Raw genomic sequence first — 27934 nt, forward strand, 5'->3', positions numbered from 1 at the left:
TCGACACCAATGACTAGAACAATCAAACCTTTCACACTTGTATATATAGTGTAGGTACATGTTAGAACAGAGTTAGAACAATCCAACCAAGTAATCAACACTCTGTATCAAATCAAGCGAATGTTCATGATGTAGTCGGAATCGGACAATCGACTCCACTATTGACAGAGATTCCGTATAATTGGAAAGGGTTTTATATTTCAATCACTATACATGGCACATGTACGGTCATATTGGTAAAATGTCTATCGCAATACTTCACTGAGGGGGCACGGGTGGCCCTGTCGTCCAAGGCGCCGCGATTCGCTGTACAGAGTTGCGTCCCCTTCATCCCACATTAAACTGACACGCCGTGATTTTACTGGAAAACTGTTAAAAGCGGCGTTAATCCAAACTCACTCATTCACTCACTACTGCACAGAAACTTCTAAACTTTCGTGAGTGAGTTGGGTTTAACGCCACTTTTAATAGTATTCCAGTTATATCGCGGTGTGTCAGCTTAATGTGGGAGGAAAGCCCGAAGTGATGCAGGTCTCAGACGTTTACCACTTCGGTGAAACCCACGAGCACGGGTATAGTGCTGACAAACCTAGAAACATAATCGGGGCGAACCGGGATTGGAACCCACAATCATAGATTTCCGGCGTGCCCAAGGGACGCAACTCTGCACAGCGAATTGCGGCGCCTTAGACGACGACCAACCGTGCCCTCTCTAAACTTTAGACTCTTCATTATTTGTCATATTCAGTTTTATATATTTTATGCTTCTGTGCGTGGGTAGGTATACTGAACCAAATTAAAAACTTCACAATCCTTACATTTTAACATGTTATCATTGTGGTCCCTTATTGTGTATTTAAACAGAAATGGCCACGTATTGTCTTCAGATAACACCCGTTTTTGTGCAGGTGAATCGATCAAAATCATGTGCACAGCACTATAGTGGCAAAAGTGTTTTTTTCATGTGCAACTGGTCACGTGGCCATAATACCGCACGTATTTTTTTAGCCATACTTGTCAGCAGTCATTAACAAAAAAAGAAAAACACAAGAAAACAAAAGTCGTTGCGGCCATTTGTCATGCCACGCCTTTCATGTTGCAGACGGGAACGTCCGTAGCTGAAGTCGCAAGGACGATGGGTTGTAGTCGACGGACTGTTTATGATTTACAGACGCGTCTACAGCAAACGGGTACCACCGCTGATCGCCCTCGGCCAGGTCAACCACATGTGACGTCACATGCAGAGGATCGGTGTTGTTGATTCATCAAGTTACTGATGGATCTAGGGACCAGACCCTTTGAATATTTATGATTTTAAACACAATTATGCATAATTTGACAGATTAAAATAATATGAATATCAAAGTTCATCACCACTTGTCAAGTTCACTAAATGTCACCAGATAAACACGGATTCTAACCAAGTTGGATCTTGTTTTACGCAGAATGCATGAACTGGTTGAGCGACTTCTATCATCAGGTGAGGTGAGGTGAAATGGGGTTTAACGTCGCGTCCAAGATAACTTCACACCTGATTTATTTGTCTGAATGGAAGGTCTGAAAACAAGGGACGAACTGCTGCACAGTAATTCTATAGAATCAAAGTACTGCTATAATCGTGATGCAATCGTGTTACTCAATACAATCCACAAAGAACAATACATAGGGCGCCTTTTTACTATTTATTCCTTACTTTATTATTGCACTTATATAGCGACGTGCATGCACGTGTGTGTGTGTGTTTGTGTGGCCGCTTGTACTAGTCCGGACTGATGCCGATTTATAGTGCTAGCTCAATGAGATACCATGCCGCAGTTTAACATGAATATCCCACTCAGACACACTCCGAGCCGACCAGTCCTTGTTTTAGCCCCTTAATGCAGAGCGCCAGACAGGGCAACAATAAGTACCATCTCTTAACGTCTTTTGGTATGACGCGGTCGGGGATCGAACCCCGGACCTTCCGCTCTCCGGGCGGACGCTCTACCACTAGACCACGGAGGCGGTCCTATCATCAGAATTACCCACCGAGGATGAAAGGCTAAAAACCGGTATATACCCTGTATGCATGGTATTAAGTATGCACTACCAATTTCCTCTAATAATAAAATGTCACCTTTGGCAAGCACCAATAATCAGCAAGATGAATTGGGCAATTGTGAAAAATCATAACCCCTATTGTGAAACTGTTCACATGGTCACACCAAGTCAATCTGTCCAATATCCTCCAATAAATTTTACATTACATTACATAACATTAGTATTTCATTATAGAGTATTATATTTCAGAGTGTCATATAAAGAGAGTTTTATGTTATAAAATATTATATTATTGAGTATAATAGATCACATTTACATTTACACACACACTCACACACAAATGCACACACATACACATTATTTATATACTTACATGCATCCAAGTTATCATACACACCATACACACATACAGCCATGTAATCATACGAACACTCTGCATAGCTAGGAAGTCAGTTTGTATCAAATCTTTATAACCAGTGAGATTTTGATAACTTCACACCTGATTTATTTGTCTGAATGGAAGGTCTGAAAACAAGGGACGAACCGCTGCACAGTAATTCTATAGAATCAAAGTACCATTGTGCTGCATATATATGCATACAGTACATATATATATGTTACAATGACGAGTTATTCCTTAATAAGCATGATGTATAGTATAAGTACATACACTTAAACTTAGACACATGTTTAAGATAATAATGACAGAGAGATAAATAAACGCTGGTCGGTTTAGAATAAATACTTGGGTTAATTTAAAGTTGTCATTTTTTAAACATCTTTTCATGAGATGAAAGAAATGGTGGTGCAGAGAAAGACTACCAATTAACGCTATAATCGTGATGCAATCGTGTTACTCAATACAATCCACAAAGAACAATACATAGGGCGCCTTTTTATTATTTATTCCTTATTTTATATCAATAATTCGTTTACAGGAAACAAAGAATGAATTTATATCACAACTATGATTATATCATGAAATGTATAGTGGTGTCGCAAATCGATTTTTAGATATCAGTAACTGAATTTTATCATATCAAATAATGTACTTTATGATCCAAAATAATTATCAGTGACAATGTAACTGGATAGATTGGAGGGACCTTTCTCCTTGCTCATTGTTAGATGAGGAACACTGTGTTGATATGCCCTCTCTACAAAGATCTGAAAATGAGACTAATATCACCACCCACCTTCGCTATACACCAATATCACTTAAAATACCACAAAATTCAGAAGCGTCTTATGCAAAGTGATCTCCTATTTCATTTACAAAATGTTAATGCAAAGTTAATCTGCATCTCCTCTCTAGACCTTAATAATAGCAATATTTGTATTACATGGTGTATATCAATGTTCACAACTCTCCGTTATACCAAGTCCTGTCCATGACTTGTACCCTTAGCCCTGTGGGTGTTTGTGTACATCTTCTTCTTGCCACATCAGGCTTATTGTGAGGATTATATTGTGTACCTTAGTATAGATTTGTTGACAGGTCTGATGTGCACACGGGTATGTCTTTGCGTTTTAAAAAAAAGATTAAAACTCATTGTGGCGTGTATGATAGTCTCCCCAAATACATAGCTATATTCTTGTGTAGAAAACCTGCGCATTATACTCGTGTAAAAAACTAGTTGATTTTCGTATATATTATGCTAAATTATCAATAACACATTAGTTAACTAAATTTGCTTCATGAAGAAAAATGCATGCGCGTGCACATATGTATTAATAGTCTTAGTCGAGGCCTAACTTGGGGTTGTGGTGAAAAAGTTCCAAATTAGGTTACATGAACATAAATGTTCAGAGACTTAGAATTCGTTATTTAATGAGAATATCAAGAATATTTTATCACATTCATGTTGTAAAAATAGCAGAGTTTCTTCTAAGGACTAAGGACTTTATTGGGCAATTAATAGAGATAGGGACCTAAAACTGGCAATTTACACACGATTTCACTTGTCCGCCATTTTTGATGTAAGGTGAAGACAATGCCGCCGCGTGGCACTGCGAACGTCCCCTGCCGGGTTGGATAAACATTCTGCGATAGCGCGGCAGAGCTGACCAAAGGCTATCAGTAGATTTTCTTATCCAGCTTATTTAGGACCTTATTTAGGTCTATGATTCTCTTAGGGTAGCCAAATGCCGAGGATAAATGTATCAGCGTTTGTCTTTGTCTGACTGTTGAGTAAATAACGCTTACTTGTAGGGTGAATTGAATGTTAATCTTAATTGCCTTTGATGCACAGATATATTTTGTTAAGAACGGTGACATGATAACTACAGTTTTATGTAAGCTGTAGCTACCTTGGGATGATATGAAATCAAAATGTTCCATTATCATACTTATTTTGCTGATTAAACCATGAACAAACAGTAACAGTTGGCATATGTGTTGGTTTTTAACATATCCACAAAATCAATTGAGGCTGAATAATAGTGTGTTCCTGACTATTGCAAATATTGTATATATGCCATCGATCTTGCGAACAGCTTCTGACAGACCTCAGGACTTTTATCTTTTCACTGTTTGAAAGGCCAGAGTCAGATCAATATTTGCATACTACTCAGGTTGTGAGCTAGATTAACACTTAGTAACTGAAATTCGCTGGTGATAGAAACAAACAACTGCATTTAAACTGAAAGGAGCCAAAGTGAGGTTCATACTTTTGAAAAATATAGACTTGCTTCATCGACGATTATATCATTTCTATGAGGGCTAGGCAGAAGTCAAGTAAAGTAGTATGGTACAAGACAAACTGGTTGTGAGCATGTATCTTCAGAACTCGTGATCGTCATTATCCTGTCTACGTCAAGGATAAACCGTTCCAAAAAATATAGCTGTATGTAAAGCGTTTGCGCATCCGTCATAACCGTTTGCGAAAACACCCATTTATTTTGTAGGCTAAAAGTTCGGATACTGGCATTGATAAAACTAAGATATGTGGTGATTATTAAATGATTATGAAATTGTCATTCGAAATACTAGTTTTTTATGCTATTTTGTATGATAAATGTTTTTTTTATTATATATATGTATACATATATATTGTTTTATTAATCTTTACCTAATGCCATTAAATCAACTTAAAAAAGTATCAACTGGCATAGAAGCAAATCCTTTGTGCTCAAACTGTCGATCCTGATTACGTTATTTATTGCACGTACGGCGTCCAGCACCTGCGACGTAACATCAATTACGTGCTGTAAACAATCAACGAAATCGGAATTCCACAGAACGGAAACGCTGAGTCAGGGATTGGAAACTCCGGCCCGTAACATAACATGCTAGAGCTGACCAATGAAAGCCGAGAACGAGCAATACCGGTATATGCTGGTTTACGCTGAAAAGGGAGGAGCTTGATAAAATCGTTCATTCGAAGTAATTTCCAATGGCAAATAACGACGTTTTTTCGACAGAACACCGAATTTGAGTAAGCGTCACCAGAACGTCGTTTTTTTTCTCAATTATAGTATACGGAAAATAACGACGTTTTCGTGTTTGCACAGCCAAGCTATTTCATAGGCTACACATGTTACACATGAACTCATATAAAACCATTCCGTCACTTGTAGCAGCACCACACTGGGTACAACGCTTGACAATGGAGAAGGTAAGTTGTTTTCTCTATGTTATAAAGTTATAGATAAGGCTAACTAAATCACATTCTGCAGGGGAACCTACACGATGTACGAGTATTTAAGGAAACCCTGAGCCGAGAGCTGGAAAGGGGATAAGCATAGGCTACTACAGCTGAGAAAGGGATAATGGTGGAATGGAGGTGAATGTTTTATTAAAAATATATTCTGGGATCTGTACGAGACACAATGTTTACCGTTACCCACATGCTTAAAATTTATACTTTGGCTTCAATGTCGAATTTCCTCTCCCCACTCAATTCGTTAAGAATTTCTTATGAACATTGCAGATTTTATGTTTACTTAGGTGTCTATCTGCATAAATTAGTTCTGTCTAAACTGAAATTTAATTAATCCGTATCCTCACTCAATTAAAGGTCCCGAATTAACTAAACTGACGGGCAAAAGAAAGTATACACCCCCTGTGTGACTTAAATGAAACAAACAAGAAATGGATATATTCGATGGGGATATGTTTGATACGGGTAACACAGTTATGTTTCTGGCCTGACGTTTTCAGTGTTTTGACAACTTTTTGAGCCGGGTAACATATTGATAACATGTGTAATGTTTGGGCAAATCCAATTTAAAGTGTTACCTTCTTTTGCCGGGAAGCTTACCTTCATTGATCACTAACTGAAATCTGTTTGATGCGGACTTCTTTTATTCTGAATTACTGATTGAAATTATTGGACAATGTATTATTGCTTTCAAATTCGGAATTAATGTTTATACATCTCTGTCTGGCATCCAGAAGGCAGTTCTTCAACTTAGATTGAAGCCGACAAAGGCCTTGACTCAAATGTAACATTATATCACGGTTAATGACTAATAGAGGAAAATAACTATTTGCCAAATCACACATACTCCAGTTTGTTTCATTCGAACCTGTTTGAGGGGATATACACCTACTTGTTGGAATATATATCTACTTGTTGGAATATATACCTACTTGTTGGAATATATATCTACTTGTTGGAATATATACCTGCTTGTTGGAATATATACCAATTTGTTGACATATATACCTACTTGTTGGAATATATACCGTCTTGTTGGAATATATACCAATTTGCTGGGATAAATACCTACTTGTTGGAAGATATACTTTCTTGTTGGAATATATACCTACGTGTTTGGAATATATACCAGTTTGTTGGAACATATACCTACGTGTTGGAATATATACAAATTTGTTGGAATGTAAAGGTGACGTTTCGGATTAGATCCTTATATCGTTGTCAAGCAAGACTGAATGAGGATGTTGTTGTTGTTGTTGCATTAAGTGTTGAAGAGGTCGCCTTCTGCCTAGGCAATTTCGGCTGACTGAATGAGACTGACTGATTTATGGGTTTTTCGTCCGCATTTATTGCATTTCGCGGAAGGGGTAGATGCAGAAGTCAATCAATCATATTGGAGATTTAACGTGCGCTTTCCGACTCAAGCGTATTTCGCACACGGGGTTGCACTTATACTGTTGGGGTAAAAAAGCGTAATGAATAAGTATAGAAGTGCAACCCCCAAAAATGTAACTTTTACAGTATTAATGTAATAAAGCTGCGGGGGTGGGGGATTGGCTGGGTGGGAGTGGGAGTCAAAAGAAGAACCAATAATATTGAAAAAAGTGGGCATGGGGTGGAGGGGGGAGGGGGGGGGGGGGGGGGGGGGGAGGGTGTCAAGCGTGGAAAGGCACGGCGACGGCATGGTGAGCGTTTGGCTGGAAGTTTACTTGCGGTGGCCCGCAAGGAGTCTTGCTGTGAATCTTTCTTCCGCGGGGGGAGGAGACTTGTAGAGACTCTTGGTGAGCATGGCGGCTGTTTTGGCGATGAGATGCCTGTTGGTTTTGAAGTCCGCGTCTAGGAAGAAGTGAGATAGGTCCGAGAAGCTGTGGATCTCGTGCTCAAATTCCTCTTCATCTAGTTGCTGGACCACGATGAGTGGAGCCCCTTCCTTGGCGTATACCTTCTCTGAGTCGGTTAAGATGACCGTGTCGATGTCGGGTTGTTCCTCGAAGTACTTTAGTACTGATTCCGCCTTCTCTAACAATGTTTCCTGGAAGCCCTTTCACCCTGGGGGGTCCTCGACCGGTGTGGTCTGGGTTTGGCTGGTGTTCATGCTGGGCGGTTCCGGAGTGGCTTTTTGGGCGAATCTATCAGATAGAGAGGGTGGTGCTTGTGTGGGCGTCTGACATTCTGCCGACGCTGTGGTGGCTGGTCGGGGGGAAGGTTCGGGTGAGGGGATGTCTCTCCTCTTCCTTTTCTTCCTTCCATGGCCTGTGCCCTCGGGCGAGCGAAAGGGCTCCTCCCCTCTGGATTCGAGGGGAGCGGGTTCCAGTGCTCCTGTTGGGAGCGGGGAGGTGGATGGGCAGGGTATACCCTATCTCCATGTGGAGAACTGGAGGGGCTTGTCCTTCTTGGCGGGCCTGGCTTTTTGCACCGGGTGGGGTGCAGGGGGGGGCTGCGGCCTGGTTTGTTTTCCTTTTGAGACTTGGTCTTTGCCTTGGCTTGGACCAGAGGTCTCTTCCTTTGACCGACTTCAAAGGTGATGGAAAGGGTGGAGGAGTTTGACTTGTACGAAGTCTTGAGGGAGTAGTCCCCAACCCGGTAAGCCAGCAAAGGGCTCCAGGATGGAGACAAGCTCCCTCGGTAGTGACAAAGCGATGTCTCTCATTATGGCGAATGAGCTGGAGAGCAGGGAAGGACACGTGTGCACGTTAAGATGTCCAAGCCGAGATGGGTGGGGAAGTAAAGATAAATAGATTAAATATGAAAATCACCATACCCTAAAACCTGTAACTAGCCGGGGAGTAACCTAAATTATCTTAATGATTGTACTTCGTACTTGTGACGTGGTTTGGTGGCAAGCGGTGTGGGCTTGTTGTTGGAACCGGCTGGCTTAACGACTCTATTGAGTTAGTGTATGGTTAACTGGAGTTATAGGCACGGACGTCGGAGTGGGCGACTCGTGTTGGAAATTTTCGATCCCGATCCGAAAGTTGGGGTGTTTGTTTACTTGGGCATAGTTATGTTGTATAGATTTGTTTGGGAGGTTCTAAAATCGGTCTATAAGGTCGGCTGTGATGTTGAATTGCATTATTGCATCGAAGATGTAGATAGGGTTGGAAGGGTTGAAGAGTAGTGTGAGGTTTTGTTCATAGTTAGGAGAGATAGCGTGATAAAGTTCGGAGTGAAGGGTGTTATAGAAAGGACAGCTGTCAAAAGTATGATACAAATCTTCTTGTTGATTAAAATATGCACATTTCCCGTCCGGGTGTCTGCCTTGTTTGTGTAGAAGTGGTTGAGGTTGGTATTTCCGCTGATGATTCTTGATATACTATTGTCCAAATGGTTAAAGCTGTTATATTTGCGACATTTGAGATTGTATTGCGTAAAAAGGGTTTTGAGCCATTGCGAGTTAGTGTTTTGGATTATATTTTTGGAGTTTTGAAGTTTTATAGACTTTTTAAATCTGTTCTTGATCTCGGCTTTGGAGGTATGGGAGTAGATTTCTAATGAGGGCTGATGGGTGGCTATATTGACTGTGGTGTGTGCTGCCTGGTATATTTGTGTGTCCCAGGGCCCAGAGTAGACTGATTTGTTTGTTGTTGTTGTTAAGTTGGTTGATGAGAGTAATAATGTTGTTGATGAGGTCTGGACGTGTTCTGGAGTATTTGTGTTGAATTTGTTTGCGTGAGGTTGGTGAGTCTGATATTATTTTATTTTTTGTTGGTTAATTGTTTTGATAGCGTGAACTGCTGTAAGGATGGCTGATAGTTCCCCTGTGTTATTGTTAGTGAAATTTTTATAGTGAAAGTTTGTGGTGACGGGTGGTTGTTGGTGTATGTGTAGTCCTAGTCCTGTTTTTCTACTGGCTTGGGATGCGTCTTTGTAAATGTGAGTGTGTGTCGGCCAATTTTTTTGTGGAGGTGTCTAAGGGTTGTTTTTTTGCAGTTGGAGTGCCGGGGCTTTGTATGAAAAGTTTGTGGAGCGTACTGTCAACTGGGGGGGGGGGGGGGGGGGGGGGGGGGGGGGGGGTCGGCCATGTATTGTAGGGAGGGGGGGTTGTGTGTGTGTGTTATATTGCTTAGATTGTGGGTGTGTATTAGCTTTTGTAGGTGGGTCATGTATGGGGCTTGGTCAGGGGATTTATTGAATTTGTGTGCCGTCTGTTTGTTAATGTTGTTATATTTTTGTTTGAGTATTTTAAAGATTTGATTGTGTTGTGCCCCAGCCCAGTAGTTGAGGATTGTCTGTTGTATTCTGTGTGTAATGGAGAGAGTGTTGGTCATTAGTAGTAAGGCATAGTGTGAGGTACCAGTCCTGGTCCCGGTGGCTATTTTGAGGGCCTTACATTGAATTGATTTTATTTTGTTGTAGTTAGTAGTTTAAATGCCGCTTAGGACCGGAGCGGCGTAGTCGATTTGGGATTGAATAAGTATTTTGTAGATGTTGAGGAGGGTTTGTTTGTCAGACCCCAAATTGTTACCTTTAATAGCTCTCATTAAGTTTAAATCTTTTTCATAAGAGTTGACCAATTTTGATATATGGGGGCCCCATGTAAGATGTTGGTCAAATGTAACCCCTAGGAACTTAGCTTCTTTTTGGTATGTAATTTCTTTGTCATTAAGGTGAAGTTTGGGTGTATAATTTTGCATATATTATTTTTTGAAGAGCATGCTAATGGTCTTTTTGGTGTTGATTTGGAATCCCCAGTTGGAAGCTCATTTTTGGATATTGTTTAAAGCAGATTGCATTCTGGTTTTTAATAAATTGATGGAGGCCGAGGAGGTCCAAAGGGAAGCGTCATCTGCGAATTTTGCTGTGGTATTTTTTTCTTTATTTTTGGATGTCATTTATCATAGAATTGAACAGTGTAGGCGATAAGATGCTTCCTTGTGTGGAACCGTTTTCAATGGGGTGTGTGTCGGATAGGGTTTAATGGGATTTAACAGTGATGTGTCTGTCAGTTAAGAAAGAGTGAATGAAGTTTAGTATTCTCCTATTGATATGATTGTTTTCGAGTTTTTTAAGGAGGCCGTTATGCCAAACTATGTCGAAAGCTTTGCTGAAATCTATAAACATGGCCAGGGTGTATTGTTTCATTGATTGTGCTGTCCTTACGTCTTGTTCTAGGTGTAGAATGTGGTCTAATGTTTGTCTGTTATTTGTGAAGCCGTTTTGGTCTGGGCTTATTAGTCTGTTTATGGAGATGTGAAGTCTTTTATTGATAATTGATTCAAGGATTTTTGCATATATGGGGGGTTAGAGATATGGGGCGGACGGAGTCGGGGTCATTTGGGGATTTGCCCGGCTTCAGGACTGGAATGATTTTTGCGTGTTTCCAGGTTTGTGGTGTTGTGCCTGTTGACCATATTTGGTTGAAGAATTGTAGTAATAATTGTTGTATTTGAGGTGTGATTTTATCTAGTATTATGTAACTTATGTTATCAAGTCCTGTGGCTGTTTGCGGTGCTGCTGGTCTTGGCAAAGTGGGCTGCTATATGATTGGCTTTATCTTTATTGGATGGGCAGTTTTTGAAGTTTGGTTGGACTGATTTTCGAAATGTCCCTTTTAGTGATTTAAGTTTGTTCCAGATTTTTCTGGAATTATTTTCGCCAATTTTGAGGGTATTGCAGAAGAGCTGCTGTTTTTTCCTGGCCGATTTAGTTAGCTGTTTCGTATGGTTTCTGAGATGAATGAAATCAGGGATTTTTGTTTTATCCCGTTTACTTCTATTTAGGGCTCTTTTCCTTAATTTTCTAGAGTTTTGGATGTCTGTGTTCCACCAGGGTTGAAGGAAGGGGCGGGTTTGGTTGCGGGTATGCATTGGCTTGCGATATCGAATAGTGTGTTGGTAAGGTTGGTGTTGAATGTGTCTATGTTGCTGTTTTTTTTATTTTTGGGGGGTCGGTTTGGTTGCATAGTTTGGTAAAGAGTTGCCAATTGGCTTTCTGAAAATTGAATTTTATTTGCTGGGTGGTTTCTAAAAGAGTGAGTGAAGGGGGATTTGAACACTGCCCCAGGTGTTGTTATGAACATCCCAGCTAATTGGATTGGATAATCTGTTTGTTATTAATGATAGGTCGACTGCGGTAGGGTTTTGTAGCCGGGATATTGGGTATCTTGTGGGATGGTTATCGTTAAGTGCATTGAGGTTTGTCTTGTCTATCCATTCTACCAGAAGTCTCCCGAATTTATCAGTATAGTTTTTAGTTCCCCATAGCAGGTGGTGTGCATTCAGGTCTCCATGCATGATGGTGTTGTCATAGCGACTGATTTATGACTACCATTGTCTGCAGTACATTTTACTCCAAGGGCAAATTACCCTGTAGCCATGTCTCAATAACTTAAATGCCATTACGTTTTAGGCGCTAATCCCCGTTGTTAATCCTCACCAACATTTCATTGTATATTGACTGACAGCCAAACTGGGCTATTTTATAACTTCCCTTTAAATACTGTTATTTATAGTATGACATTTATTGCCTTAATTGTTCATCCCCTGAGTTGTGTTGGTACGTCACCACCGGAAGTCCCATGTCCAGAGCAACGTCATTGTATTTCCATTGTGCAGTACTATATATGTGCTACCATTACACAGAAACTTGGGTGTTAGTCAGCCTTGGTATTCCGAGTGCTTGCATGGGGACAACCTCGAGCAGGATGTGCCGCTCATAGGAAACGCCCTGAGGTGAGCTGGAGCTCCGCACACCTCTTGTAAGCCTGAGCTGGAAGGTCTGCTCATCGCTGTGTTTGTGTTGTCAGAGCAGGTATTCCGCTCATTGTGCAATTGTTTTTTATTGTTTACATTTTGTGCATAAAGCGTTCCGGGACAGTGATGTCGATTTTGTCGTTTATTCCCCCAAGAGCTAGTTCCCCGTAAACATGCGCGTTGACAGTGTTTTGGGTGATGTGCTTGGACAGAATCTCGAGGTCCTGAGAGTTAAAAGGTTTGGTTTTAGTATGATAGATATTTATTATTAGACTGAATGAGGAACATTGTACAGAATATATATAGTAGGTGGAGGATTAACAGCAATTGCATACATGAGTGGGAGAACATGAGTTAGTTATGGCAACAGAAGGATACGACTGTCACAACATGATGGACAGAGAACACATAAGGGGTAGCGAACGGGACATTAAGCCATGTGAACAGGATAAGTTTGTATAGGTAAAGTGGTTATTTTTTAATGAGTTCATAGTAGGCGAAGGGGAAAAGAAATATGTTATCTGTCCGTGATGCACAAAACTGATTGTCATTGTCTCTGCACAGCGAATCGCGGCCTCCTGTCATCGTGAACATCGAGGGACCAAAGGAACTATGACCCTCAGTTCATTTCTCTATATGTTTGATTTATGAAATAATATCTGAAGTTAGCAGTATTATATAAAACAGGAACTGTACTGACGCATTATCAGCACTGAAAGAACTGATGATGGGTATCTTAGACAGATTATCTTTAGAAATAAATTTATTAAGATTTTTCGGCTCAAATGTACAACATATCAAACATGGCAGGGGTCATGTGGTTGCAAATTCATTTCCTATCCAAGTCTTCAATTCATTTTTAGACAAAATTACTGTCACAGATTACTTTTTACAAACAGTTGGTTAAATAGACATAATAAAGTTTGACAACATTTCAAATACATAGAAAACAAACTCTCTTTTGCCCCTCAGTTAATGTATTATATATCTTTTTGGTTCGTATTTTCATGTGATACTGCTGCTGAGAACTGTCAGAAAACAAATCTCACCACTTATGTCAACCACTGGTTTGCCTGCCTCGAAGTTTTTTATAAAATATAATTGCTTTAATTTTGAAGCAGACATTCAATTGTTTCAAATGTTGATTCTTGAAGGATCCGATAATACTGCTGCTTCTGCTGCTGATTTGTCAGTCGTGCTACAGCCAGGGTAAGTTGGTTACTGTCACTCACACGTATCACATATCTCTTGCCCTATTGACACTTTACGTTTTATTCTATGGAATAACCATAGATTGAATTAAGTCATTAGCTCTTCAAAGTAAGTTGAGTACGAAATATTAGAGTCCAGGTATTGAATCAGAAGTGATCACAGATATGCATTATTATGATAAATGAATGGCATTATAGACCTACTGTTATATCCCCATATCGAAAAGAAATCGGATTCAAACCTCTTGAACAAATTCAGGTGTCATCATTCGTGGAAAGAAAAATGTGAAGTTTCAACTACATTGATCACGTGGTTTCTGCGGTGACGACTATTATGATGGCAATCTAATTAAAATCAGATCTAAGTTCTCGCTGCCGCTAAACAAAGATCTGAGGACATCCCATAACAGGTGACGACAGAACGACCTTTCATCCGACCAAGATTGACTTACCAGATCATGAAAGTGACAGTCGGAATGTATTTTCTGATCATGCAACCTTGGAAACGTTAACACGGGGTATTCGAACGACAGTTACAGCCCGTACGACTGATTCCGTCACAATTTTAGTCTATCTCTCGCTTCCGTGGGATAAACATTAGAACGGACGAGGCGTAGCACAGTACGTAGGAAACACTGTCATAGACTCTCAACCGTATACACTCTTCAAACAAGAAACGCACAGGTAGTGTGTAGTTCATTGAACCTGACTACATAAACTTTGGGTATATAAATTGGATATATGTTATTGGAAAATGTTGGTGACCTGATATTCGACAAACGGTGCATCAAAACGCAGGCCTTGTCGATTTGCAATGTCTTTAACGGCATTGTTTTCACATTTGTTAAAAAAAATGTCATTGAGGAAAAAAGTAAAGCATTTGTAACTCGTAGTAGTGGCAATAAAAAGGCAAGTATATGGCAATAATTTGTCATTCAATTGTCAACATTTTTCCAAGTTTGAAAATGCCGAGACTCAGCGCTGCCGATTGGAACATCGCCACAGGACGTATCCAAAGTGTGGAATCGCAGTCTTCTCTTGCAAGCCACTTTAGCGTTCACCACAGCACAATTTTCCGCCTTTGGGACCCAAGAGGTACCACCCCTGCACAGGATCGCTGAATTCAACTGTTCCACCTACGTCATCACAATGCCACAGCCGCGGAGACTGTAGGACGGATGGTTTGAGGAGGATATCGGACCAGACTGTCAGGAACCATCTTCGCGAGGCTTGAATCCGACCCAGAAGACCAGTTATCGTCCCTGTTTTGCAACAGATCCATCGACAGAGCCTTACCTTACAGCCTTGGAATTTGAGAAACTGGAGACGAGTGTAGTTTAGCGATGAATTACGATTTCTTGTTTACCGGCGAGATGGAAGACATCGTGTTAATCGTTGTCAAAATCAGCGTTTTGCCTACATTGTGCACGTGAACTCGACAATTTTTGTGGCGGTAGTGTCATGGTTTTGGGGGCCATATCCTACACAAGTTCTGACTTGATTGTGGTTCAGGGACATCTGACAACGAATCGCTGCATGAATCAAATTCTTCAACCCTAAATTCCTCCCATCATTGACCGCCAGAGGGATCTGTTTCATCAGGACAAAGCTCGAAGTACACAACTCGTGTAACGGTAGACTACCTTCATAATGCCAACGACCCGTGTAGATTCCGGGGTAGAATAGGTCTTCAGCAACCCATGCTTGCCGTAAAAAGGTGATTATGCTTGTCGTAAAAGGCGACTAACGAGATGGGGTGGTCAGGCTCACTGACTTGGTTGATGCATGTCATCGATCCCAATTGCTCGGATCGATGCTCATGATATTAATCACTGGATTGTCTGGTCTAGATTCAATTATTTACAGACCGCCGTCATAAAACTGGAATATTGCTGAGTGCGGCGTTAAACAACAAACCTACCAACCAATCATAATGCCAACATCAACGTTTTGCCATGGCAGTCGTGATCTCCAGATCTCAACCTAAGCGAACACCTCTTGCATGAAGTCGATCGACGTGTACGTCAACGTCAGAAAACGCAGTAGACATTCCTGCAACTGGTCAACGCGTTACGAGCAGAATGGCACTGAATTCCGCAGGACAGAACTCTTTGACTTATCCATTGAGTGCCGAGGAGATGCAGAGGCGTGATTGCTGCCCGGAGCAATCACACGAGATATTGAGTACAGCACAACCTTGTAGCTTTATGTGACAATGAACAGTGTTCAAAACCTTTGTACAACGTCAACATGTGACTATCGAGCTCCAAAATATCATATTTGTATCTATGATATTAAACAAAATATATCGACTTTATTAGGTACAATATATTTACAACAAATCTACTTGTGCGTTTCTTTTTTTGAAGAGTGTATTAGACATTCTGAAACGTTCGCTTGTTCAGTTTTCGAAATTTTAATCGAGAATTTTGTCAATATATTTTCCAACTAACTTCTTATTTTGATGACTATCTCAGCCACCACGTTTCAGACCAATGATCATATAATGTTTTGAGGAATGGTTTTACTAAGAGAAAGATCAACGATGGCTGCCTACATAGAATATATAGATAAATCCATTGAATACACTTGAAACCCTTTATAGCAGCAAACACCCACTGCATCCACTGAATCCTTGAAGCCATAAGCACCTGAAGTTCACAAGATCGGTTCGACAATTGTACAGTTTGTGTATCATAGTTGTTCCTCCAGACACATGTCCTATCGACCAGACAGTATCTGGAATCACCTGTGAAAAGGCCATGTCGACAACGCCCAATACGCTAGTGGCGATACTGATTTACCTACAGCATCCTTAGCTAGCGAGTGTTTAGAGACAGTGGAATGCGTTGTATACACTTTTCAACAACCCATGCTTGTCGTAAAAGGCGACTAACGGGATCGGGTGGTCAGTTTCGCATACTTAGTTGAAGCATGCCATCCAAATGCACATACCAGTGTGTATGGTGTCAGTCACTGGTACAAACAAAGAAACAAGCACACAAACAAACATATTTCTGGGCACGTCACTCCTTTTAAAGCAGTTAACAGAGCTGACTGATACTGACTTGAGCTGTGTCCTGTGTGATCCAGATCCGTGTGAAAACTTCACAGAACTTGCCAACATCGTCTTACGAGCGAACTACGGGCAAGGAAAGGACTACGGAATCGATGACACACAACTGCGACCGGGGTGGTATGCGGCCCCAGTGAAATGGACGCTGTTAAACGGGGACCCTGGATCTGTCAACGAATGTGGCACAGTGTACCCGATATACAGAAAGTGTAAGTCATGTGGTTACATGATGTGGCGGTGTGTGTGACAACAAAGTGGTGTGGTTGCATGATGTGGCGGTGTGTGACAACAAAGTGGTGTGGTTGCATGATGCGGCGGTGTGTGACAACATAGTGGTGTGATTCCATGATGTGGTGGTGTGTGACAACAAAGTGGTGTGGTTGCATGATGTGGCGGTGTGTGACAACATAGTGGTGTGATTCCATGATGTGGTGGTGTGTGACAACAAAGTGGGGTGGTTGCATGATGTGGCGGTGTGTGACAACATAGTGGTGTGATTACATGATGTGGCGGTGTGTGACAACATAGTGAAGTGGTAGCATGATGTGGTGGTGTGTGACAACATACTGCAGTGATTACATGATGTGGCGGTGTGTGACAACAAAGTGGGGTGGTTGCATGATGTGGCGGTGTGTGACAACAAAGTGGGGTGGTTGCATGATGTGGTGGTGTGTGACAACAAAGTGGGGTGGTTGCATGATGTGGTGGTGTGTGACAACATACTGTTGTGGTTACATGATGTGGCGGTGTCTGACAACAAAGTGGGGTGGTTGCATGATGTGGTGGTGTGTGACAACATACTGTTGTGGTTACATGATGTGGCGGTGTGTGACAACAAAGTGGGGTGGTTGCATGATGTGGCGGTGTGTGACAACAAAGTGGGGTGGTTGCATGATGTGGTGGTGTGTGACAACAAAGTGGGGTGGTTGCATGATGTGGTGGTGTGTGACAACATACTGTTGTGGTTACATGATGTGGCGGTGTGTGACAACAAAGTGGGGTGGTTGCATGATGTGGCGGTGTGTGACAACATACTGTTGTGGTTACATGATGTGGCGGTGTGTGACAACATAGTGGGGTGGTTGCATGATGTGGCGGTGTGTGACAACATACTGTTGTGGTTACATGATGTGGCGGTATGTGACAACAAAGTGGGGTGGTTGCATGATGTGGTGGTGTGTGACAACAAAGTGGGGTGGTTGCATGATGTGGTGGTGTGTGACAACATACTGTTGTGGTTACATGATGTGGCGGTGTGTGACAACATAGTGGGGTGGTTGCATGATGTGGTGGTGTGTGACAACAAAGTGGGGTGGTTGCATGATGTGGTGGTGTGTGACAACATACTGTTGTGGTTACATGATGTGGTGGTGTGTGACAACAAAGTGGGGTGGTTGCATGATGTGGCGGTGTGTGACAACATACTGTTGTGGTTACATGATGTGGCGGTGTGTGACAACAAAGTGGGGTGGTTGCATGATGTGGCGGTGTGTGACAACAAATTGGGGTGGTTGCATGATGTGGTGGTGTGTGACAACATACTGTTGTGGTTACATGATGTGGCGGTGTGTGACAACAAAGTGGGGTGGTTGCATGATGTGGCGGTGTGTGACAACATACTGTTGTGGTTACATGATGTGGCGGTGTGTGACAACAAAGTGGGGTGGTTGCATGATGTGGTGGTGTGTGACAACAAAGTGGGGTGGTTGCATGATGTGGTGGTGTGTGACAACATACTGTTGTGGTTACATGATGTGGCGGTGTGTGACAACATAGTGGGGTGGTTGCATGATGTGGTGGTGTGTGACAACAAAGTGGGGTGGTTGCATGATGTGGTGGTGTGTGACAACATACTGTTGTGGTTACATGATGTGGTGGTGTGTGACAACAAAGTGGGGTGGTTGCATGATGTGGCGGTGTGTGACAACAAAGTGGGGTGGTTGCATGATGTGGTGGTGTGTGACAACATACTGTTGTGGTTACATGATGTGGTGGTGTGTGACAACAAAGTGGGGTGGTTGCATGATGTGGCGGTGTGTGACAACATACTGTTGTGGTTACATGATGTGGCGGTGTGTGACAACATAGTGGGATGGTTGCATGATGTGGTGGTGTGTGACAACATAGTGGTGTGATTCCATGATGTGGCGGTGTGTGACAACATAGTGGGGTGGTTGCATGATGTGGTGGTGTGTGACAACAAAGTGGGGTGGTTGCATGATGTGGTGGTGTGTGACAACATACTGTTGTGGTTACATGATGTGGTGGTGTGTGACAACAAAGTGGGTGGTTGCATGATGTGGTGGTGTGTGACAACATACTGTTGTGCTTACATGATGTGGCGGTGTGTGACAACAAAGTGGGGTGGTTGCATGATGTGGCGGTGTGTGACAACAAAGTGGGGTGGTTGCATGATGTGGTTGTGTGTGACAACATACTGTTGTGATTACATGATGTGGCGGTGTTTGACAACATACTGCAGTGATTACATGATGTGGCGGTGTGTGACAACAAAGTGTGGTGGTTGCATGATGTGGCGGTGTATGACAACAAAGTGTGGTGGTTGCATGATGTGGCGGTGTATGACAACAAAGTGGGGTGGTTGCATGATGTGGTGGTGTGTGACAACAAAGTGGGGTGGTTGCATGATGTGGTGGTGTGTGACAACATACTGTTGTGGTTACATGATGTGGCGGTGTCTGACAACAAAGTGGGGTGGTTGCATGATTTGGTGGTGTGTGACAACATACTGTTGTGGTTACATGATGTGGCGGTGTGTGACAACAAAGTGGGGTGGTTGCATGATGTGGTGGTGTGTGACAACAAAGTGGGGTGGTTGCATGATGTGGTGGTGTGTGACAACAAAGTGGGGTGGTTGCATGATGTGGTGGTGTGTGACAACATACTGTTGTGGTTACATGATGTGGCGGTGTGTGACAACAAAGTGGGGTGGTTGCATGATGTGGCGGTGTGTGACAACATACTGTTGTGGTTACATGATGTGCCGGTGTGTGACAACATAGTGGGGTGGTTGCATGATGTGGCGGTGTGTGACAACATACTGTTGTGGTTACATGATGTGGCGGTATGTGACAACAAAGTGGGGTGGTTGCATGATGTGGTGGTGTGTGACAACAAAGTGGGGTGGTTGCATGATGTGGTGGTGTGTGACAACATACTGTTGTGGTTACATGATGTGGCGGTGTGTGACAACATAGTGGGGTGGTTGGATGATGTGGTGGTGTGTGACAACAAAGTGGGGTGGTTGCATGATGTGGTGGTGTGTGACAACATACTGTTGTGGTTACATGATGTGGTGGTGTGTGACAACAAAGTGGGGTGGTTGCATGATGTGGCGGTGTGTGACAACAAAGTGGGGTGGTTGCATGATGTGGTGGTGTGTGACAACATACTGTTGTGGTTACATGATGTGGCGGTGTGTGACAACAAAGTGGGGTGGTTGCATGATGTGGCGGTGTGTGACAACATACTGTTGTGGTTACATGATGTGGCGGTGTGTGACAACAAAGTGGGGTGGTTGCATGATGTGGTGGTGTGTGACAACAAAGTGGGGTGGTTGCATGATGTGGTGGTGTGTGACAACATACTGTTGTGGTTACATGATGTGGCGGTGTGTGACAACATAGTGGGGTGGTTGCATGATGTGGTGGTGTGTGACAACAAAGTGGGGTGGTTGCATGATGTGGTGGTGTGTGACAACATACTGTTGTGGTTACATGATGTGGTGGTGTGTGACAACAAAGTGGGGTGGTTGCATGATGTGGCGGTGTGTGACAACAAAGTGGGGTGGTTGCATGATGTGGTGGTGTGTGACAACATACTGTTGTGGTTACATGATGTGGTGGTGTGTGACAACAAAGTGGGGTGGTTGCATGATGTGGCGGTGTGTGACAACATACTGTTGTGGTTACATGATGTGGCGGTGTGTGACAACATAGTGGGATGGTTGCATGATGTGGTGGTGTGTGACAACATAGTGGTGTGATTCCATGATGTGGCGGTGTGTGACAACATAGTGGGGTGGTTGCATGATGTGGTGGTGTGTGACAACAAAGTGGGGTGGTTGCATGATGTGGTGGTGTGTGACAACATACTGTTGTGGTTACATGATGTGGTGGTGTGTGACAACAAAGTGGGTGGTTGCATGATGTGGTGGTGTGTGACAACATACTGTTGTGCTTACATGATGTGGCGGTGTGTGACAACAAAGTGGGGTGGTTGCATGATGTGGCGGTGTGTGACAACAAAGTGGGGTGGTTGCATGATGTGGTTGTGTGTGACAACATACTGTTGTGATTACATGATGTGGCGGTGTTTGACAACATACTGCAGTGATTACATGATGTGGCGGTGTGTGACAACAAAGTGTGGTGGTTGCATGATGTGGCGGTGTATGACAACAAAGTGTGGTGGTTGCATGATGTGGCGGTGTATGACAACAAAGTGGGGTGGTTGCATGATGTGGTGGTGTGTGACAACAAAGTGGGGTGGTTGCATGATGTGGTGGTGTGTGACAACATACTGTTGTGGTTACATGATGTGGCGGTGTCTGACAACAAAGTGGGGTGGTTGCATGATTTGGTGGTGTGTGACAACATACTGTTGTGGTTACATGATGTGGCGGTGTGTGACAACAAAGTGGGGTGGTTGCATGATGTGGCGGTGTGTGACAACAAAGTGGGGTGGTTGCATGATGTGGTGGTGTGTGACAACAAAGTGGGGTGGTTGCATGATGTGGTGGTGTGTGACAACATACTGTTGTGGTTACATGATGTGGCGGTGTGTGACAACAAAGTGGGGTGGTTGCATGATGTGGCGGTGTGTGACAACATACTGTTGTGGTTACATGATGTGCCGGTGTGTGACAACATAGTGGGGTGGTTGCATGATGTGGCGGTGTGTGACAACATACTGTTGTGGTTACATGATGTGGCGGTATGTGACAACAAAGTGGGGTGGTTGCATGATGTGGTGGTGTGTGACAACAAAGTGGGGTGGTTGCATGATGTGGTGGTGTGTGACAACATACTGTTGTGGTTACATGATGTGGCGGTGTGTGACAACATAGTGGGGTGGTTGGATGATGTGGTGGTGTGTGACAACAAAGTGGGGTGGTTGCATGATGTGGTGGTGTGTGACAACATACTGTTGTGGTTACATGATGTGGTGGTGTGTGACAACAAAGTGGGGTGGTTGCATGATGTGGCGGTGTGTGACAACATACTGTTGTGGTTACATGATGTGGCGGTGTCTGACAACAAAGTGGGGTGGTTGCATGATGTGGCGGTGTGTGACAACAAAGTGGGGTGGTTGCATGATGTGGTGGTGTGTGACAACATACTGTTGTGGTTACATGATGTGGCGGTGTGTGACAACAAAGTGGGGTGGTTGCATGATGTGGCGGTGTGTGACAACATACTGTTGTGGTTACATGATGTGGCGGTGTGTGACAACATAGTGGGGTGGTTGCATGATGTGGTGGTGTGTGACAACATAGTGGTGTGATTCCATGATGTGGCGGTGTGTGACAACATAGTGGGGTGGTTGCATGATGTGGTGGTGTGTGACAACAAAGTGGGGTGGTTGCATGATGTGGTGGTGTGTGACAACATACTGTTGTGGTTACATGATGTGGTGGTGTGTGACAACAAAGTGGGTGGTTGCATGATGTGGCGGTGTGTGACAACATACTGTTGTGCTTACATGATGTGGCGGTGTGTGACAACAAAGTGGGGTGGTTGCATGATGTGGCGGTGTGTGACAACAAAGTGGGGTGGTTGCATGATGTGGTTGTGTGTGACAACATACTGTTGTGGTTACATGATGTGGCGGTGTGTGACAACATAGTGGGGTGGTTGCATGATGTGGTGGTGTGTGACAACAAAGTGGGGTGGTTACATGATGTGGCGGTGTGTGACAACATAGTGGGGCGGTTGCATGATGTGGTGGTGTGTGACAACATACTGTTGTGGTTACATGATGTGGTGGTGTCTGACAACAAAGTGGGGTGGTTGCATGATGTGGCGGTGTGTGACAACAAAGTGGGGTGGTTGCATGATGTGGTGGTGTATGACAACATACTGTTGTGGTTATATGATGTGGCGGTGTGTGACAACAAAGTGGGGTGGTTGCATGATGTGGTGGTGTGTGACAACAAAGTGGGGTGGTTGCATGATGTGGTGGTGTGTGACAACATACTGTTGTGGTTACATGATGTGGCGGTGTGTGACAACATAGTGGGGTGGTTGCATGATGTGGTGGTGTGTGACAACATACTGTTGTGGTTACATGATGTGGTGGTGTGTGACAACAAATTGGGGTGGTTGCATGATGTGGTGGTGTGTGACAACATACTGTTGTGGTTACATGATGTGGTGGTGTCTGACAACAAAGTGGGGTGGTTGCATGATGTGGCGGTGTGTGACAACAAAGTGGGGTGGTTGCATGATGTGGTGGTGTATGACAACATACTGTTGTGGTTACATGATGTGGCGGTGTGTGACAACAAAGTGGGGTGGTTGCATGATGTGGTGGTGTGTGACAACAAAGTGGGGTGGTTGCATGATGTGGTGGTGTGTGACAACATACTGTTGTGGTTACATGATGTGGCGGTGTGTGACAACATAGTGGGGTGGTTGCATGATGTGGTGGTGTGTGACAACAAAGTGGGGTGGTTGCATGATGTGGTGGTGTGTGACAACATACTGTTGTGGTTACATGATGTGGCGGTGTGTGACAACATAGTGGGGTGGTTACATGATGTGGCGGTGTGTGACAACATAGTGGGGTGGTTGCATGATGTGGTGGTGTGTGACAACATACTGTTGTGGTTACATGATGTGGTGGTGTGTGACAACAAATTGGGGTGGTTGCATGATGTGGTGGTGTGTGACAACATACTGTTGTGGTTACATGATGTGGTGGTGTCTGACAACAAAGTGGGGTGGTTGCATGATGTGGCGGTGTGTGACAACAAAGTGGGGTGGTTGCATGATGTGGTGGTGTATGACAACATACTGTTGTGGTTACATGATGTGGCGGTGTGTGACAACAAAGTGGGGTGGTTGCATGATGTGGTGGTGTGTGACAACAAAGTGGGGTGGTTGCATGATGTGGTGGTGTGTGACAACATACTGTTGTGGTTACATGATGTGGCGGTGTGTGACAACATAGTGGGGTGGTTGCATGATGTGGTGGTGTGTGACAACAAAGTGGGGTGGTTGCATGATGTGGTGGTGTGTGACAACATACTGTTGTGGTTACATGATGTGGCGGTGTGTGACAACATAGTGGGGTGGTTGCATGATGTGGTGGTGTGTGACAACAAAGTGGGGTGGTTGCATGATGTGGCGGTGTGTGACAACATACTGTTGTGGTTACATGATGTGGTGGTGTCTGACAACAAAGTGGGGTGGTTGCATGATGTGGCGGTGTGTGACAACAAAGTGGGGTGGTTGCATGATGTGGCGGTGTGTGACAACAAAGTGGGGTGGTTGCATGATGTGGTGGTGTGTGACAACATACTGTTGTGGTTACATGATGTGGCGTTGTGTGACAACAAAGTGGGGTGGTTGCATGATGTGGCGGTGTGTGACAACATACTGTTGTGGTTACATGATGTGGCGGTGTGTGACAACATAGTGGGGTGGTTACATGATGTGGCGGTGTGTGACAACAAAGTGGGGTGGTTGCATGATGTGGCGGTGTGTGACAACATAGTGGGGTGGTTGCATGATGTGGTGGTGTGTGACAACATACTGTTGTGGTTACATGATGTGGCGGTGTGTGACAACATAGTGTTGTGATCACATGATGTGGCGGTGTGTGCCAACATACTGCTGTGATTACATGATGTGGCGGTGTGTGACAACATAGTTAAGTGGTAGCATGATGTGGTGGTGTGTGACAACATAGTGCTGTGGTTACATGATGTGGCGGTGTGTGACAACATAGTGGTGTGGTTACATGGTGTGGTGGTGTGTGGTAGCATAGTGTGACATAGTTTGACGGTGTGTGACAACATAGTGGTGTGGTTATATGATGTGAGGGTGTGTGATAGCACCGAGTGACATGGTGTGATGGTGTGTGACAACATAGCAGTGTGTTAACATGAGACTATACTTCCCAGCAATCCAAACTTAACTTAAATAAGGCTGACTGGAAAACATTCAACACCTTCAACCAAATAAAACATCCACCACATCCATAACAGAGACAATGACATTTTTAACTCAAACCTCACTATTATTATACACGAAAGAGACAATGCATTCCCACAGTCAAAATTTCACCTAACCACACACCTGTTCCTTGGTGGAGCCAGGAAACTGAAAATTCTAAAAAACTTAGAAAAATAAACACTAAATAAAGCCAAGCGTGACATATCCAAACTCCCCTTGGCTAGAAACCCCAGAAATTCAACCAAACAACTCATAAGAGCAGCCTAAAGGAAACATTGGGAAACTTTTACTAGCACCTTGAAAATGGGGAAACAAAATACCAAAATTCTCTGGAAAAAACGTAAGGCCATAAAGGGCACTTCTAAATCCTCCTCAGCCCCCACCTTTCCTAACCTAAATACCGATAAAGAAAATGCTCATGCCATGGCTGCTCACTTCTCGGCCACTAGCAGCCCCGCCAATCACACACCCCACATGCAAAACACAATAGAAAATTACCCCACCTACACACACAGACCACCCCTCTCACACATGCCACTTAACAAAATAATCAACATTCACGAACTACAAACAGCAATTAACAACAAAGCACAGCCCCAGCCACAGGCCCCGACAACATCAGCTACACCATCCTCAACCACCTTCCCCCAAAAATTCAAAAACTACTCCTTCAACATTTTAACCAAATTTGGACATCCGGCTCCCTCCCCCACTCATGGAAAACAGCACAGGTGGTGCCGGTTCTAAAACCAGGCAAGCCCCCACGAGAACCGGATTCCTATCGCCCAATATCATTAACCTCCCATATCTGTAAAATAATGGAATCCATCATAAATAATAGACTAAAATTCCAAATTACCTCTCAAAACCCTCTTAACGAGGACCAGAGTGGCTTTATGTCAAACCGACAAACTTTAGACCACGTTTTATATTTAGAACATGACGTTAAAACAGCACTCGCCATAAAACAAAACACTGTGGCCATTTTCATAGATTTCAGTAAAGCATTTGACATGGTTTGGCACAACGGCCTAATTCAAAAGCTTAAAGAAAAAGCCTTAGATGGTAGAATTCTAAATTTCATTCACTCTTTCTTAACAGACAGAAACATCACAATAAAAAAACAACAAAAAAACACTCTGTCAGACCCACATCATTTAGAAAACGGCACGCCATATTTTCCCGCCCACAACTAAAAATATAAACACTGCCAAATTTGCTGACATTTCTGTTTGGACGTCGTCAACCTCGTTAAAACAAATCCCAAAAAGAATTCAACCCCTACTTAGCCACCTAGAACACTGGGCAGCCAAGTGGGGATTCCAAATTAACACTAAAAAAAAACATCCGCCTACTATTCAAAAACAGACGCATGCCAAATTGTCCACCCAAACTCACCTTAAACAATCAAAACATTATATTAAAAAAGGAAGCAAAATTTCTTGGAATCACCTTTGACCAACAACTTACATGGGCTCCGCATATTCATAATTTGGTCACATCATGCCAAAAAGACCTAAATCTAATGAGAGCCATCAGCGGCTCTGATTGGGGCGCTGACAAACAAACACTACTTAATATATATAAATCACTTATTCAACCTAAACTAGACTATGCCGCTCCAGTCCTCAAACTCCATATCAGAAAAAACTAAACAAAAAACTAAATTCCATCCAGTACATAGCCCTTAAAACAGCCCTGGGTACTAGAACCGGTACCGCACTAAACACACCCCAGCTTATATCAGGTACCACCTCCATACAACTAAGACGAAATCAAACCACCTTAAATTACTGGGCTGGGTCCAAACACAACCCAATATTCATTAGGGTCGTTAACCTAGATCCACAACAAAAAATCCAAATCGAGGCAGGACATCAAAAACAACATATCTTTAAACTTAGTCTATCTCACACTATGGATGTCTCTTTCTTCTTTCGATTCTTAGTGGAAACGTATCTGAATTAAAAGTTTCCAGCTTGTAAAGTTAATTAACCCTGTCATACCTCATATCGCCACGGTCACCTCCCAGATCTGGGTCATGCGCGCTATGCATGCTGGTTGACCTTCTTGCACTGATCACGTGTCTATCCAAGTCAACTCATTCTCTTTCAAATCGCCACGCAGTGGTGACGTGTTTGGGATAGTTATTCTTCATAATGGACGAGCAGTCCACACGGAGACCTGTCTGCACGTTGTGCCGACGTGTTTTCTCTCCGTCTGACCCTCATGCCCAATGTTCGGATTGTCGTGGATTATGCAGTTTTTTAGAGCGTTGCGAGCTCTGCTCCGATCTACCAGATGAATCCTTCATAAATGTCCGCGTCGGGTGTCAGATCGTCTATCTAAGACTACAGAAAAATCCACGAAAGCCAAGAAAACACCGGTCAAGAAAGCGAGATCGGCCCAATCACGCTCACCAGCGGGCCAGAATACTAGGGATCAAACTGGTCCCATGATCTCGTTAGACGATGAGGGAGTCTGACTCTTTTTCTCACAGACGACATGTCTAAGGTATCCATGAATCCACCTTCAAAGCCGAACCTACCGAACACATCCCGAGACTCGGACATTCGACGAGTCCTGCCGTTAGACACGAGTGTTGATGACGGGCTTACGTCAGCCAACGTTCTACGACTAATATGGAGCTCGCTCCTGTTTTACCTTCGGAGGGTACACATAGCACTGGTACCTCGGTCAACCCTATAAGTTCGTCCATCGTTCAAAATCTCCGCAGGATCGATCTTCTCAAGACCAGGAGTTGTATGACCACTCATCGGATCAAGGCTCACGAACCTCCCATTCCCGAGATGATTCACAAAACGATAGACATTCGTCCCAGGATCGACTAGCATCGACAGTCAGTGCACTTTATTCAGTGCAATCATCGGGGGATCGGCACCCAGACTGGGACCAACGGACTTCTCACTCTCGACATCGTGATGATTCACCGAACATCCCACCATCGAAGGTTCCTCGTACTTCCGAACCTCGAACCTCCGAACACCGAACCTCCGAACTTGGACCCCTGAACCTCCGAACCTCCGAACCT

At 43.5% G+C, this 27934-nt stretch overlaps 1 protein-coding gene across 1 annotated transcript in view; it reads left to right on the plus strand.

Moving 5' to 3' along the window:
- The first annotated feature begins 5572 nt into the window (after nt 1–5572).
- LOC139472772 (cartilage matrix protein-like) overlaps nt 5573–27934 on the plus strand; it is a 32104-nt gene continuing 9742 nt past the window's right edge. The window contains exons 1-3 of the mRNA XM_071255239.1: nt 5573–5657; nt 13549–13603; nt 16699–16890. Coding sequence (XP_071111340.1) covers nt 5577–5657; nt 13549–13603; nt 16699–16890 — 328 coding nt within the window. The 5' untranslated portion in view covers nt 5573–5576. The remainder of the gene's footprint in view (nt 5658–13548; nt 13604–16698; nt 16891–27934) is intronic.

Source organism: Haliotis cracherodii, unplaced genomic scaffold (assembly GCF_022045235.1).
Source record: "Haliotis cracherodii isolate W230 unplaced genomic scaffold, xgHalCrac1.p SCAF_25, whole genome shotgun sequence".
Lineage (NCBI taxonomy): Eukaryota > Metazoa > Mollusca > Gastropoda > Lepetellida > Haliotidae > Haliotis > Haliotis cracherodii.